Source organism: Callospermophilus lateralis, chromosome 13, assembly GCF_048772815.1.
Source record: "Callospermophilus lateralis isolate mCalLat2 chromosome 13, mCalLat2.hap1, whole genome shotgun sequence".
In the NCBI taxonomy this organism is placed as follows: Eukaryota; Metazoa; Chordata; class Mammalia; order Rodentia; family Sciuridae; genus Callospermophilus; species Callospermophilus lateralis.
The window spans coordinates 11468100-11481671 of record NC_135317.1 but is presented as its reverse complement, the minus strand read 5'-3'; the positions used below and the strand labels follow the sequence as shown (position 1 = coordinate 11481671).

At 59.2% G+C, this 13572-nt stretch overlaps 1 protein-coding gene across 1 annotated transcript in view; it reads left to right on the top strand.

Moving 5' to 3' along the window:
* Pgbd5 (piggyBac transposable element derived 5) overlaps positions 1 to 13572 on the top strand; it is a 48327-nt gene that overhangs the window by 23690 nt on the left and 11065 nt on the right. Inside the window, exons 2-3 of the mRNA XM_077105111.1 lie at positions 6807 to 7234; positions 12375 to 12509. Coding sequence (XP_076961226.1) covers positions 6807 to 7234; positions 12375 to 12509 — 563 coding nt within the window. The remainder of the gene's footprint in view (positions 1 to 6806; positions 7235 to 12374; positions 12510 to 13572) is intronic.

The following is a 13572-nucleotide window of genomic DNA, read 5'->3' as shown; positions in this document are numbered from 1 at the left end:
CTATCCAAACAAAACCTAATAATAATAATCTCTCTCAACAAAAAACCAAACCAAACAAAACAAACCAAAAAAACCCAAAAACAAAAAAAAAAAAAACACACCCCCACCTCTCCCTCCTCCTTCCTCTCCCCACCTCTCCTCTCCTTCCTCTCCCCCACCTCTCCTCTCCTTCCTCTCCCCCACCTCTTCCTCTCCTTCCTCTCCCCCACCTCTCCCTCTCCTTCCTCTCCCCCACCTCTTCCTTTCCTTCCTCTCCCCTCACCTCTCCCTCTCCTTCCTCTCCCTCCCTCTCACTCTCCTTCCTCTTCCCTCCCTCTCCCTCTCCTTCTCTCCCCCACCTCTCCCTCTCCTTCCTCTCCCCCACCTCTTCCTTTCCTTCCTCTCCCCCCACCTCTCCCTCTCCTTCCTCTCCCCCACCTCTTCCTCTCCTTCCTCTCCCCACCTCTCCCTCTCCTTCCTCTCCCCCACCTCTTCCTTTCCTTCCTCTCCCCTCACCTCTCCCTCTCCTTCCTCTCCCCTCCCTCTCACTCTCCTTCCTCTTCCCTCCTCTCCTCTCCTTCCTCTCCCCACCTCTCCCTCTCCTTCCTCTCCCCCACCTCTTCCTTTCCTTCCTCTCCCCCCACCTCTCCCTCTCCTTCCTCTCCCCCACCTCTTCCTCTCCTTCCTCTCCCCCACCTCTCCCTCTCCTTCCTCTCCCCCACCTCTTCCTTTCCTTCCTCTCCCCTCACCTCTCCCTCTCCTTCCTCTTCCCTCCCTCTCCCTCTCCTTCCTCTCCCCTCACCCTCCCTGTCCTTCCTCTCCCCTCACCTCTCCCCTCACCTCTCCCGCTCCTTCCTCTTCCCTCCCTCTCCCTCTCCTTCCTCTCCCCCCACCTCTCCCTCTCCTTCCTCTCCCCCGACCTCTCCCTCTCCTTCCTCTCCCCTCACCTCTCCCTGTCCTTCTTCTCCCCTCACCTCTCCCCTCACCTCTCCCTCTCCTTCCTCTACCCCCACCTCTTCCTCTCCTTCCTCTCCCCCCACCTCTCCCTCTCCATGGAGGCTGCAGAGGACATGCTGACCCTCACCTTTTTCAAACCTGTTCTCGTCTGTGTCATCTCTGCCCTCAGTGTTGTCAAGTCAGCGTGCAGCCTCGACCTTGCTGCAGAGGGGTCGCTGTGGCCCTGGTGCAGGTCTCCAGGTCTGCCCTTCAGGGGCTTCACGTTGCCATGGGACCTCACCTGTTGGCTGCTTGGGCTCCCCATGTCCTTTCCAAATGCTGATAAGGGTTACATCAGTGCATTCTGTATACCCCACCTGTGGCCGTTCAACAAGCTCATTGTGTATGAGTGTGAAGGTCTGAATCGGGCTCTCAGGATCCTGACCTGGGCCACGTGCGCAGGATGTCTTGCACACGTGTGTGTACACACGCTCCCAGCCTCGTGTGGGTCCTGCCTGAGCTACAGCTGCACAGCGGTGCCCCCAGCCCTGATCTCACCAGGCACAGGGGCCTGTCCCCTCCTCATTTCCCAGTGACAACCATGACGCTCCTGACCTCTGGGCAGTGAGGATGCTACTGACCTCCTTCAGACCTGCAGGAGTTGTCACCGTCCCTTCAAGTCCGTTTGTTCATGCTCACCCTGGCATCCGAGTGCCTCCTGTGGCCCAGGCTGTTGGAAGCCTGCAGATACACAGGAGCAAGCAGAGGCTGTCCCCACCCCAGGGCCAGGTACACCCACAGCGCTCCCTGAGGGTCGCCCATTTTTTGGTCTCTAAAAATGCCCCTGATTTCCTGTGCGTGCCTCAGCCAGAGCCCTGGCTCTGCTGGCCCCGCGCTGTCCTGGTCACCTTCAGGGAGGAGCCATTTCGCCTCAGAGCTCTTTCTTTCCAGGAGTTCATGTTGGTCTCGCACAGGTTCCTGGTCAGCTTTGGCTTTCCTGCTACCCTCAAACCCCTTCTCTCTTGTGCCGTCTCCTTAGCCTCCTCTTGACATCCGTCCTCATGGTCCAGAACGAGAGGTGGAAGATCCCTGTATGTTTTACAAGGTCAGCAGAGTCCTGTGATCTCTGATAGAGGACACTGCTTGAGGACCAACACTAATAATCTGAATTTGGTTTGGTGCCCAGGTGTGTGCAGGTCGGACTACACAGAAGGGACACCACCAAGCTCCTTGCTGCCCTCAGACTACCAGGGCCTAGTGAGGGCCCTGCCCCTGGGAGCCCCCAAGCCAGCTCAGGGTCAGTTTGGAACCAGTCACTGAGTTGTGCATGCAGAGGTTGAACTAGGAGGGGTGTCTGGGCACTGGGTGGCCAGTGGTCAAATTCTGTCAGTGAGCGTGGTACCCAGGTGCTTGCAGATAGACCAGGCTTGTCCCACGTGGGGGCAGACGCAAGCCTGCAGGGGAGTGGGGTCACCTTAGCTGCAGACTGGGACCTGCTGCTAGCAGGGAGGGCGGGGCGTCAGCCAGTCCTGCCTTGTGCCTTCCTGGCTTCTTTCTGGTGTGCAGCTGTCAGTGCTGCAGAGCAGAGGTTGTGATGCAGGTGCGGCTGCTTTGGCCTGGCTTGATGCAGCCTGGATGTGAATGATTCTGTTCTCCTAAACCCTGACCTGGAATACTGATGCTTTCCTGCATCCCAAACCTGCAGACACATTCTACCAAAAAGCATCAGCTCATCCAGAAGCCATTCTTAGCCAAAATGAGTATGGAGTCTCTGAGATGCACTAGCAGCTCCCTTCCCGTGGTTGCCAGCTGGCCTCCAGGGCAGAGGTTGGGCAAGCACTGTGAGGGAGGCCCAGCAGCTGCCATGGGTGAGGTCCCATGACTCACACCCTGGTGCTGCCTGTTCCCGTTGGTAGATAAAGAAACTGAGACTCAGCGGTGCCAGTGGCCTGCCCAAGGTCACAGGGCTAGCAGCTTGGAGCACAGCAATGGGGAGGGTGTGGGAGGGGAGAAGGGCCAAGAGTGGTTTTCCAGCTGGGAGGGCAGAGGAGGGGAGTGGGGAGAGACCAGCAGGGCCCAGTGCTGCCCTAGGCTGGCTGCACACCCTCCCACATATGCCTATCAGAAATGGCCCCAATTCACCGGAGGTCCCCAGTGCACCTGGCAGGCTAGCAGGACGGGGCCTGGGCTGTCAGTCCTGTCCCACCCCGTCAGCAGGCAGATACCCAGCTATTCCTGCTGAGCTGAGGAAGGACCCTGTGGGGGGAGGTGCTGTCCTCTCTTCAGTGATCTCCATCTCATCAACAGGGCGAGTGTGGAGCATGTCTTCTGCGGCCTCTGAGGACACACAGATGGTGCCACAGCCTTGCTCTCGGCCTCACCCATGCTCTGTTGGGGTCAGGGTGGCAGCAGAGGCTGGTCAACAGCAAGCTCTGTCAGATCATAAAATGCGCACGGAAGCCAGGTGCACTAGTGCTCACCCGTAATCTGTGATCCCAGTGATGCAGGAGGCTGAGGCAGGAGGCTTACAGTTCTGAGGGCAGCCTGGACAACTTGGTGAAACCCTGTCTCAAAAAATATGTAAATAAATAAAAAGGGCTGGAGTGCAGCTCAGTGGTGGAGCCCTTGCCTGGATTGTGGGCCCTGGGTCCCATCCCAGCACACAGGACCCCAAACCACGCATGAACTGGGAACAACATGAAGAGGATGACCAGGAGGGCCATGATGGGAGGCTGGCTTGGGAGTCCAGTCATGGCTGAGGGTCAGGAAAGCCTAAGGGCAGCGCCAAGTGGAGTGGAGCCCAGGGGTTTCCTTCCTCCCCGTGGCTCAGGTGAGGCTCAGGCCAGGCCTGGCCAGTGCTTCCTGCACACCCGCAGAGTGGCCCAGGCCCAGGCTGAGGGGCAGGCTTGAGTAACACTGGCCCTGGGGCCTCCTGAGGGATGCTAGGGGAGCATGTGGGGTCTTGAGTGGGCTGCAGGGGTTGGTGTGTGTGGTTAGGTTTGAGCATCATTCTTGCTGTGAACCATTGGGGTAGTCAGTAGTCAACAACCTTGTGGCAACCGGCACTGTCCGGCCTCCCTGAGGCTGCAGTGGGTGGGTGGTGTGAGAGGTGGCAAGAAGTACTAATGGGTGGCTATGGGTCAAGGGCAGTGCTGCCCACAGGTGACCCAAAGGGAGCAGAGGTCGGGGTACAGGGCTCTGGGGTGCTGGACAGGATGCTACTCTTTTCCTGCTCAGATAGCTCAGCCATGAGCACTCCAAGCCACACACCTGTAGGGAGCCCGCAGAGGGACCTGGCCCAGTCCCTTCCGGTCTCACCGGACTTCGGCCACAGCCTCCAGGTCCTCTGCACTTGGTGCAGACACCACCCTCTGATGTAGCATGTGTGTGCCACACTTGTCCTCGTCCTCCCCTGTCTCCTTACATGCTCGGGCAGGTCCATGTAAGTGACAGTGTCCAGACCCCCTCCTGAAGCCCCTTTCCCTTTCACAGAGGCAGTAAATACAGTGTGTGCTCTCTGGCCCCAAGCCTTTGCATATGATGTTTTCCCTGCCTGAAATGCCTCAGTTCCTCAGGATTGACACCTTTCTCAGGTCCCCTCTGGAGCCCATCTCAGACAGCCTTCCATGGAGCCGTCCCCTGAGGTTTGAATTCTGGTCACTCTCCAAGCCCAAGTCCTCATCTGCTGCCTTCTCCTTTCACTATGCAGTCTGCCCTGGGGGAGAGGATGTGGTCTTCCTCTTCCTTCTTTCCAGCATCTGTCCTGCGCATATGTCCAGGTGGTGACTCCCTGACTGCCCTGTGTTAAGCCCCTCTTTAAGCAGAGCCCCTGTAGCTATGTGAAAAGAGGAGAGGAAGGAAGGACCCTGGTGGGGACTGTGCATTGTGAGCCTTGGGGAGTAGGTGGAGGTTCAGACCTGGGACCTGGTGGGTGCAGAGGGCTGGACTTCTGCCTGGTGCTCACTGTCTGCCAGACCCCGGCTCAGGTGGCACCACCCCTTCCAGGTCTCCCGCCACCTCTGCGGTTCCCAACACGGATGCTGTCCTTTCCCTGGAGTTTGGTGGCTGCAGGTTCCATCCTGCTTCAGGCCTCGTGATCTGGCAGTGCAAAGGTCAGAAGGCAGGAGGTGGGGGCCAGCAGGTGACTGGCTGTGGCCCCAGGGGGCTGAGGTCACTCAGGCAAGCCTTGGGTTGTGTCTGAGCTGTTTCCTGTTCTGCCAAGTGGGTGATGGCTCTCAGGGACACCTGGAGAGGCTCTGTGGACAGGTGTGCTGGCCTCGCAGCCCCTCAGGGCATGTCCTCTGGTGGCTGCCTTACAAGGCCATGGCAGCAGCCATGGGGGCTGCTCACAAGCCAGGAGAGCAGATGGGAGCCGCTTCATGCCACTGTTGCAGGGCCAGGGCGATGGTGTGGATTCATCATCAAGTGGCTGGGAGGCAGGGTCACTTTAAATGGGGCTATAGGAAGAGAAAACCCTGCTGTGCAGGGTCAGTGTGGTGCAGGGTCAGTGTGATACAGTGATGCTGTGCAGGAGTCACGGCTCCCACAGGAGGATGCTGGATCCCTGGGGTTGGGGCTTCTGAGCCAGGCCCTCCGTGCCCTGGCTGCCTCCCATGGTCGCGTGGTGCTGGGGCACTGGGCATGCAGCTGCCTGTCCAAGCCATGGTGGGTGGAGTCAATGAGGTGGCTACGTGGCTCTGCAGGCATCTGCTCCTCTGGGCAAGGACAGTAGGAGTCTGCCTAGGACAGTGCTGCCCTGGCCATCAGTGGGCTTCTGAGGGTGCCATCACAGAGTCACCCACCTCAGGCACCTGGTCCAGGGCATGTGTGCTGTGCTGGCCTGTCACTCTCAGCTCTTACTTGACTCTGCATGACAGCCTTTCACAGCAGGGACTCTGGAGCCCATTGGACAGTGCAAAAGCTAGGGAAAGAGGCAATTGAGAACGCCCCACCGCGTGGGTGGCTGCCTGCACCTGCCCATCTGCTCTGCGGCCGGCTTTCTTATCCGCATCACCTTAGTTGTGCTGTGGAGACCTTGTCTTTTGGAAACATGTAAGCTGGTGGTAAAGGAAGGGCAGGCGTGCGGGACCAGGATTTTGATGGGCACCAGCTTTGAGGCCAGCTCGGATTTTCCAAATCTGTGCTCTGCTGGCCCTACACACACACACACACACACACACACACACACACACACACACGGCCCCCTGAAGGCCATTCAACTTGTGGTTTTTCCATTCACAATGGAGCAATACTGGTCACATCTTTGGGTGGAAAACAACCTGTTGGTCTCGCTCCTCTCCAGGGCTGGTGAGGTGGGGTGGGTTTCTCCTGAAGTCTGGGCTGCAGCTCGTGGGCTCATGGGCCTGGGCTATGTGTGGCTGCCCCCAGGGCTACAGGTCGGCTTTTGATTCTGGAAGGGGCTACCGGCACATGACCCTGTTGTGAGTCATGGAGTCTCAGCACACTGGCGATGTCTTGTAGACCAGCCCCCTCAGATCACTCACTGGTGGGCTCAGGGTGCCCCGTTGGGCATGCCTGGCAAGGGTGCCCTTTCCTGGAGGGAGCTGCTCCTTGGTGGAAGTGGCTTACCCACAGAGCCACCCTAAAGTACAAGACAGTGGAAGGTAGACAGCCACTTAGCCACATCCCTGCCCCTTTGTCCTCTCTGGGGTATGGGCTGTCAGTACTGGTGCTGCTGCGTTCAGGGAAGGAGCTGCATGGGCTCTGCCGTGGGGCCAGAGGCTGGGCAGGAGGAGCAGCAGGACCGTTGCCTCCCCAGGGCACTGAATTCTGGCTCCTCCAGGAGGGAGGAGGGCCAGGGCTGGGCAACAGCATGTTCTTCCTGCATTTGGGGTCATAGGATGAGCATGTGGCCTGTCTTTGGATTTTAGGTCCCACGCGGAAGATGCCCCCCAGTGCCAGTGCCGTGGACTTCTTCCAGCTGTTTGTCCCCGACAACGTGCTCAAGAGCATGGTGGTGCAGACCAACATGTATGCCAAGAAGTTCCAGGAGCGATTTGGCAGCGACGGTGCCTGGGTGGAGGTGACGCTGGCTGAGATGAAGGCCTTCCTGGGCTACGTGATCTCCACCAGCGTCTCCCACTGTGAGTCTGTCCTCAGCATCTGGAGCGGCGGCTTCTACAGCAACCGCAGCCTGGCCCTGGCCATGAGCCAGGCCCGCTTCGAGAAGATCCTCAAATACTTCCACGTTGTGGCCTTCCGCTCCAGCCAGGCCACGCACGGGCTCTACAAGGTGCAGCCCTTCCTCGACTCCCTGCAGGGCAGCTTCGAGGCCGCCTTCAGGCCGTCCCAAACCCAGGTGAGCTGGGGCCTTGGCCAGCTGCCCCAGTGCCTGTCTGTGCCTGGCTGGTGGCGGGACTTGGGTTCTGTTATCCCCTGCCCACCCAAGGTCCCTTCAGGTCACCTCTGCTGTTCCTTGTTCTGTTGACCCCTACACCAGTGTTGATTGGCGAGGATGATGGGAAGAGAGCTCCCACCAGAGTGTGGCTTGCTCCTGAGGGGCCGCTGTCACCTGTCCAACTTTCCTCTCCCAAAGTGTGTTCTGCAAGCTGGCACCCCCTCCTCATATCCTCTGGACATGAGCCTGCTGGTGGTGGAGAGGGGCTGGACACCCGTGGCACAGGGAATGAGCAGGGACAGCCATAGACCTTCAGGTCCCAGGGGCAGCTTAGGTGCCAATGGCCTACCAGGCTACTCTGCAGAGACCAGTCTCTGTACAAGGTTTTGTAGAGCCCAGGACCCCTCTGGTGTGGCTCCCTGTCAACTTTCCCACATTCGCAGGAGGTGGTAGCACTGGCTAACCTTAACTCCTAAGTCTCCCCGACTAGTGTGTACATATGCCCATAGCTCAGAACCTCCCCGCCTGATGAGCACCTGTGCCTGTGGCCCAGAACCTCACCTCCTGGTGCATACATGTGCCCGTGGCCCAGAACCTCCCCTCCTGGTGTGCACCTGTGCCAGTGGCCCAGAACCTCCCCGCCTAGTGCGCACCTGTGCCCATGGCCCAGAACCTTCCCGCCTGGTGAGCACCTGTGCCTGTGGCCTAGAACCTCTCTTCCTGGTGTGCAACTGTGCCCATGGCCCAGAACCTCCCCACCTGGTGAGCACCTGTGCCCATGGCCCAGAACCTCCCCTCCTGGTGCACATGTGTACCCGTGGCCCAGAACCTCCCCACCTGGTGAGCACCTATGCCTGTGGCTCCCAGCCTCCCGGCTTGGTGCACACCTGTGCCCATGGCCCAGAATCTCCCCTCCTGGTACGCACCTGTGCCCATGGCCCAGAACCTCCCCACTTGGTGTGCACCTGTGCCAGTGGCCCAGAACCTCCCCGCCTGGTGTGCACCTGTGCCAGTGGCCCAGAACCTCCCTGCCTGGTGAAGACCTGGGCCCATGGCCCCCTGCCTCCCTGCCTGGTGCACACCTGTGCCCGTGGCCCAGAACTTCCCCACCTGGTGTGCACCTATGCGTGTGGCCCAGCCTCCCTGCCTGGTGTGCACCTATGCCTGTGGCCCAGAACCTCCACACCTGGTGAGCACCTATGCCTGTGGCCCCCAGCCTCCTGGCTTGGTGCACACCTGTGCCCATGGCCCAGAATCTCCCCTCCTGGTGCACACCTGTGCCAGTGGCCCAGAACCTCCCTGCCTGGTGAAGACCTGGGCCCATGGCCCCCTGCCTCCCCGCCTGGTGCACACCTGTGCCCGTGGCCCAGAACTTCCCCGCCTGGTGTGCACCTATGCGTGTGGCCCAGCCTCCCTGCCTGGTGTGCACCTATGCCTGTGGCCCAGAACCTCCACACCTAGTGCATACCTGTGCCCATGGCCCAGAACCTCCCCTTCTGGTGCACACCTGTGCCTGTGGCCCAGAACCTCCCTGCCTGGTGTGCACCTGTGCCCATAGCCCCCAGAACCTCCCCTCCTGGTGCGCACCTGTGCCCGTGGCCCAGAACCTCCCCTCCTGGTGCGCACCTGTGCCCGTGGCCCAGAACCTCCCCTCCTGGTGCGCACCTGTGCCTCTGGCCCAGAACCTCCCCTCCTGGTGCGCACCTGTGCCCGTGGCCCAGAACCTCCCTGCCTGGTGTGCACTTGTGCCCATAGCCCCCAGAACCTCCCCTCCTGGTGCGTACCTGTGCCCATGGCTCAGAACCTCCCTGCCTGGTATGCACCTGTGCCCGTGGCCCAGAACCTCCCCACCTGGTGCGCACCTGTGCCCGTGGCCCAGAACCTCACCTCCTGGTCTGCACCTGTGCCAGTGGCCCAGAATCTGCCTACCTGGTGTGCACCTGTGCCCATAGCCCCCAGAATCTCACCTCTTGGTGCACACCTGTGCCCGTGGCTCAGAACCTCCCCTCCTGGTGTGCACCTGTGCCCATGGCCCAGTACCTCCCCGCCTGGTGTGCACCTGGGCCCAGGACCATCATACCTGCAGTGAGACAGACTCTGGAATCCTCCTTAGAGTAGCTTTTCTGGTCTGGCAGATTGGGAGGCTATAGGTGGGTCAGGGTACGTCTAGTCTGGGAGGTGCAGCCTGGCTGTGGAATGTGGCTTATCCACGTGAGCCTGTTGCCTTGGGCCGTTTTGTGTGGAAAGACGCCTCCTTCCCTTCTGTGTCCAGAGGCTCACTGACCATGTTGTATGCCTTCCTTGACGGACTTCTGACAGCGCCAGCCCTGATGTTCTCTTCTGGAGCCCCTCCTCAGCTCTACTGTCCCACCTGACCCCACCAGAAGCCACGGGCTCTGTGGGAGGACGTCACCAGGTTTCAGGTCTGTGGGGGTCTGAAGACCCCCTGAGTAGCTCCCCTGCTTTCTGGAACCTGCTGGGCAGGCCCTCTCACGATGGCCAGGTGTTTGGGATGACTTTCTCTTCTGGGCAGATGTGTCCATTGTCCAGGACCCACGGTGCTTGCGTTCCCCAGATCCTGATGCTGAGTCCCTCCCATGATGGGTGGGGCAGCTGAGTTCCACCTGCCTACCAGTAACGACAGGTGCTGTCTCTGGGGGACACAGCACTGCCTTGTCCTCGGCCTGCAGGGCTTGGACGTGGTTTTTATGTTGCTTAACACTCGTATGGTTGGGAATGACCCAGGTGGGAGACGAGTTAGCTGCACACAGAGAACAGAAACAACCACCTCTGACCATCCTGGGTCAGACGTCTTGGGGACTGCAGGCCTGTCATGTCCCTGCAGTTCTCAGGAGTCCCACGTCCAGCTTGTTGGTTGGTTGATGTGCAGAGTCTAAGGGCAGAGTTGCTGGGGACTCTCTGGCTCCCTGTCTAGGTGAGCCTTGTCCATGGTGGTGCTCACGTCTGTTGCATACCTACTGTGCGCTGGTCCTGGGCTGCCTGTGCACCCCTGGCTGCAGGCTCAGCCCTCTGTGGCCTGATTCAGGATGTTCACCATGCCCCTCTGGTACGCCTCAGGGCCCTGAGGGGACCTGAAATCCACGGACTTGTCCCTGGGCAGCGCTTGGCCTAGGAGCTGGAGGGAGGCCCTGCAGCCCTTCAGAGCCCTGAGCAGGCAGCAGCTGGACAGCAGCTACGGGGCGGGTGTTAAAACGGGACACTCTGTCCCTCTGCTCAGGCATGAGGACGGATTTGCTCCAGTTCCCGGGAGGTGCTGTGCCTGCTCCCTCTTGCCACTCTAAGCACCGCAGGCCCAGCCCACCACAGCCTTTGGAAGGCTTGCAGAGCCCCAGAGGACCTCCTGTCGTAGCCAGGTGGGTGTGTGCCCCTGCCTGTGTGGCATCCAAACAAATATAAGATGGGACACGCTGCATTTTCTCAAGACCAGAGCCAGTGATCAGAGATACCTGAGGGTTGTGCAAATAGGCAAATGGATGTCCTGTCCTTACACACCACGTGCCATCCAGAACACTCAGAGTAGGCCTTCATGCACAGGGGCCTGGAAGTTGCACCTGTGACAAAGGCAACAGCCTGCAGGGTGTCAGGCACATTTGTGCACAAGGGGTGTGTGCTGCGGGTGCTGTGGAGTGTGCCTGCTGGCCTGCTGAACAGGAGGGCAGTTCTGTGTCCATGCCATTGCCCATTGTGCCAGAGTGGCTCTACACAGGCTGTGAACACCTCACGACTCGCACCCCAGTGATGCCAGGAGCCAGATGTGAGGGCCCAGGAGGCTGCAGCCAGGCATGGGACCCTGAGAGAGGCTGGGACATCCATGCTTCCCACAGCAAGCACAGCGGGCTTGTCCCCAACTCAGACCCTGCAGGCATTCCACTATTAAAATGGAATTCCATGTGATGGGAGAGAGGAGGGCGCCATGCAGTTCCCAGTGGTGAGCACCTCCATTCCTGGTCAGACAGTGCTGTGACGGCACCAGGGACCCGGGGACACAGTGTCAGCTGCTGCCTCAGTCCTGCTGGGTCAGAGCCACACGTGGGCAGGGTCCCTGGGTGACTTCTTTGTTGACAGTGTTCATTTAATGGCATGGGGTACTTCAGACTGACGTGTCCCTGTGGGCCTGGTCAGTTCTGCTGCTGTGGCCCAGACACAGCCACAGACGACACATGAAAGAACACGCAGAGCCAGTTCTAGTAGGACTTCGTTTACAAAGCAGGGGAGGGCCAGCCGGGGCTGCGGCCTGCTGATCCTGACCAAAGCACTGTGACCGCTCCTGGAGCTGCGTCGGTGCTGACCCCCTTTAGCTAACAGACACGTGTTCTGATTCACAGTTAGCTTTGGAACACAAGTGGGGTGGGGGAAGTAGCTTGTTCCTAAAATCTACCGGCAGCCTCCAAGATGCTTCTGCTAGGAGAATTGGCCCTTTGCCCCCTTGGAGCAGCTTCGTTGACCTCTTATTGGGAAAGCCACGTAACTTTGTAATGGGTTGGCAGGGAACCGGGTCACCTGAGGTGCTTGTTGAGAGGGGACAGTCGGTCTGGGCAGAGGAGGCTGCAGGCAACAGGAGAGCTGACCTGAGACCCTAATGAGGGAGGTGGCAGAGCCCCAGCTTAGCCCTTGTGAGACCCCTGCCCACCTCAGCACAGAAAAAGACAAAGAGAGCCTGTTTCTCCTTTGTTTCTCACGGGTGGAAGTGGGACCCAAGGGTTTTAGATGAGTGTTTGTGCATTTTTGACTCTGTAAGAGAGAACTCCTCAGCCATGGAGCTGCCCACCGTGGACAGGGTGTCCTGGCACAGAGACGGACACCCTCCACTGGATGTGTCCAGCCAGAGACTGGAGGATCACTGCTGGGATCCCTCTCCCCAGCAGTCGGGACTGGGGACGTCAGGCCCTTATAGCAGTTCCACGGATGGCTTCTGGCTGTATCTTCCCTGGGACACTGTAAATACTGACATTTCAACTTGTGGATAAGGATACTGCCTCAGAGAAGTCAGGTGTCTGGCTGAGGCCACCCAGCCAGCCAGAGGCAAACGGGAGCCGAGCTAACGCTGCCTTCCGTGGGAACTTCTGCTTTTCCCTGGCAGGTGCTACATGAACCCCTGATTGATGAGGACCCTGTGTTTGTCGCCACGTGCACGGAGCGTGAGCTGCGAAAGAGGAAGAAGCGGAAGTTCAGCCTCTGGGTCCGGCAGTGCTCGTCCACCGGCTTCATTGTCCAGGTGCTCACAGGGCCCCTGCCACCTGGGGGGCCAGCTCCCTCAACACTTGGGCTCTAGAGGCACCCACATCCCCCTGAGCTGTCCCCAAAGATGCCCGCCAGTCCCCAGGAGGCCATCTGCACAGGTGACACAGTGGGCAAAGGTGTGACTTATGCAGTCCAGGTGGAGAAATAAAGATGTCCCCGCGCTTCTGCCCTTTTCAATGCTTTATCCACTCAGATCACTCAGTACAATTTCACTCTATAGGTTCTTAATCGAGAAAACGACAATCCTTAATGCTGGGCACTGCAATAGACATAGTCAATTCACAGCAAACAATTCTAGGTTGATCCTAAGCACTGCAAACACACTTTATCCTCACCCTGATTTTCTTGCCTCTTCCCCTTATCCAGGGAGGACCACATGACAGAGACTTCACTCTGAGTTTGTCAGGGTGGGGAGAAGTGACTTGTTTATGTCAGGCTCTGCTTGAGGGCCATACTGGAGGGCTTCATAGGCGCCTGGAGAGACTGCAGGTTTCCAAGTGGAATTTTAAGATGGAGTTGCTTAGGCTAAGGCCTCAGGCCATCCTCACAATAGGCCACCAGCCCGCCAGTGAAATTGGCCTTCACTGGGGGCATGCGTGCTATTGGCCCTTCAGGACTGATGGCAGACATGGTCTGTGTCCCAGAGGAGGTGGTGTCGGAGAGGGGGCAGCAGGCTGGAGACCAGAGGGTGACTCCAAGGTTAAGTCCCTGGTGACCAGGCCTGTTCTGCCTGTGTGCTCCCATCAGGCTGCTGGCCTCGTGGCTGCAGACCTAGGCCCAGCTTCAGGGTGGCTGCCCACCCCTCTGTCCTGAGCTAGGATTGGTAGGAAGAGTTGCCTGGTGACTCCTGGCCACCTCGGATCATAGGCACCTTGAGAGAGGTTTTCCTGCAGAGCTGGAGGGCACCAGCTCTGGGGATGTCCTCCATCAGTTGGTGGGTCCTGTCTTTCTCCTGCAGGCTGAAGGACCCTCAGGTGGGCTGGGCCTGGTGCACTGGGTGCATTCTATAGGGACAGCCACTCCTTCCTGCAGGGAGT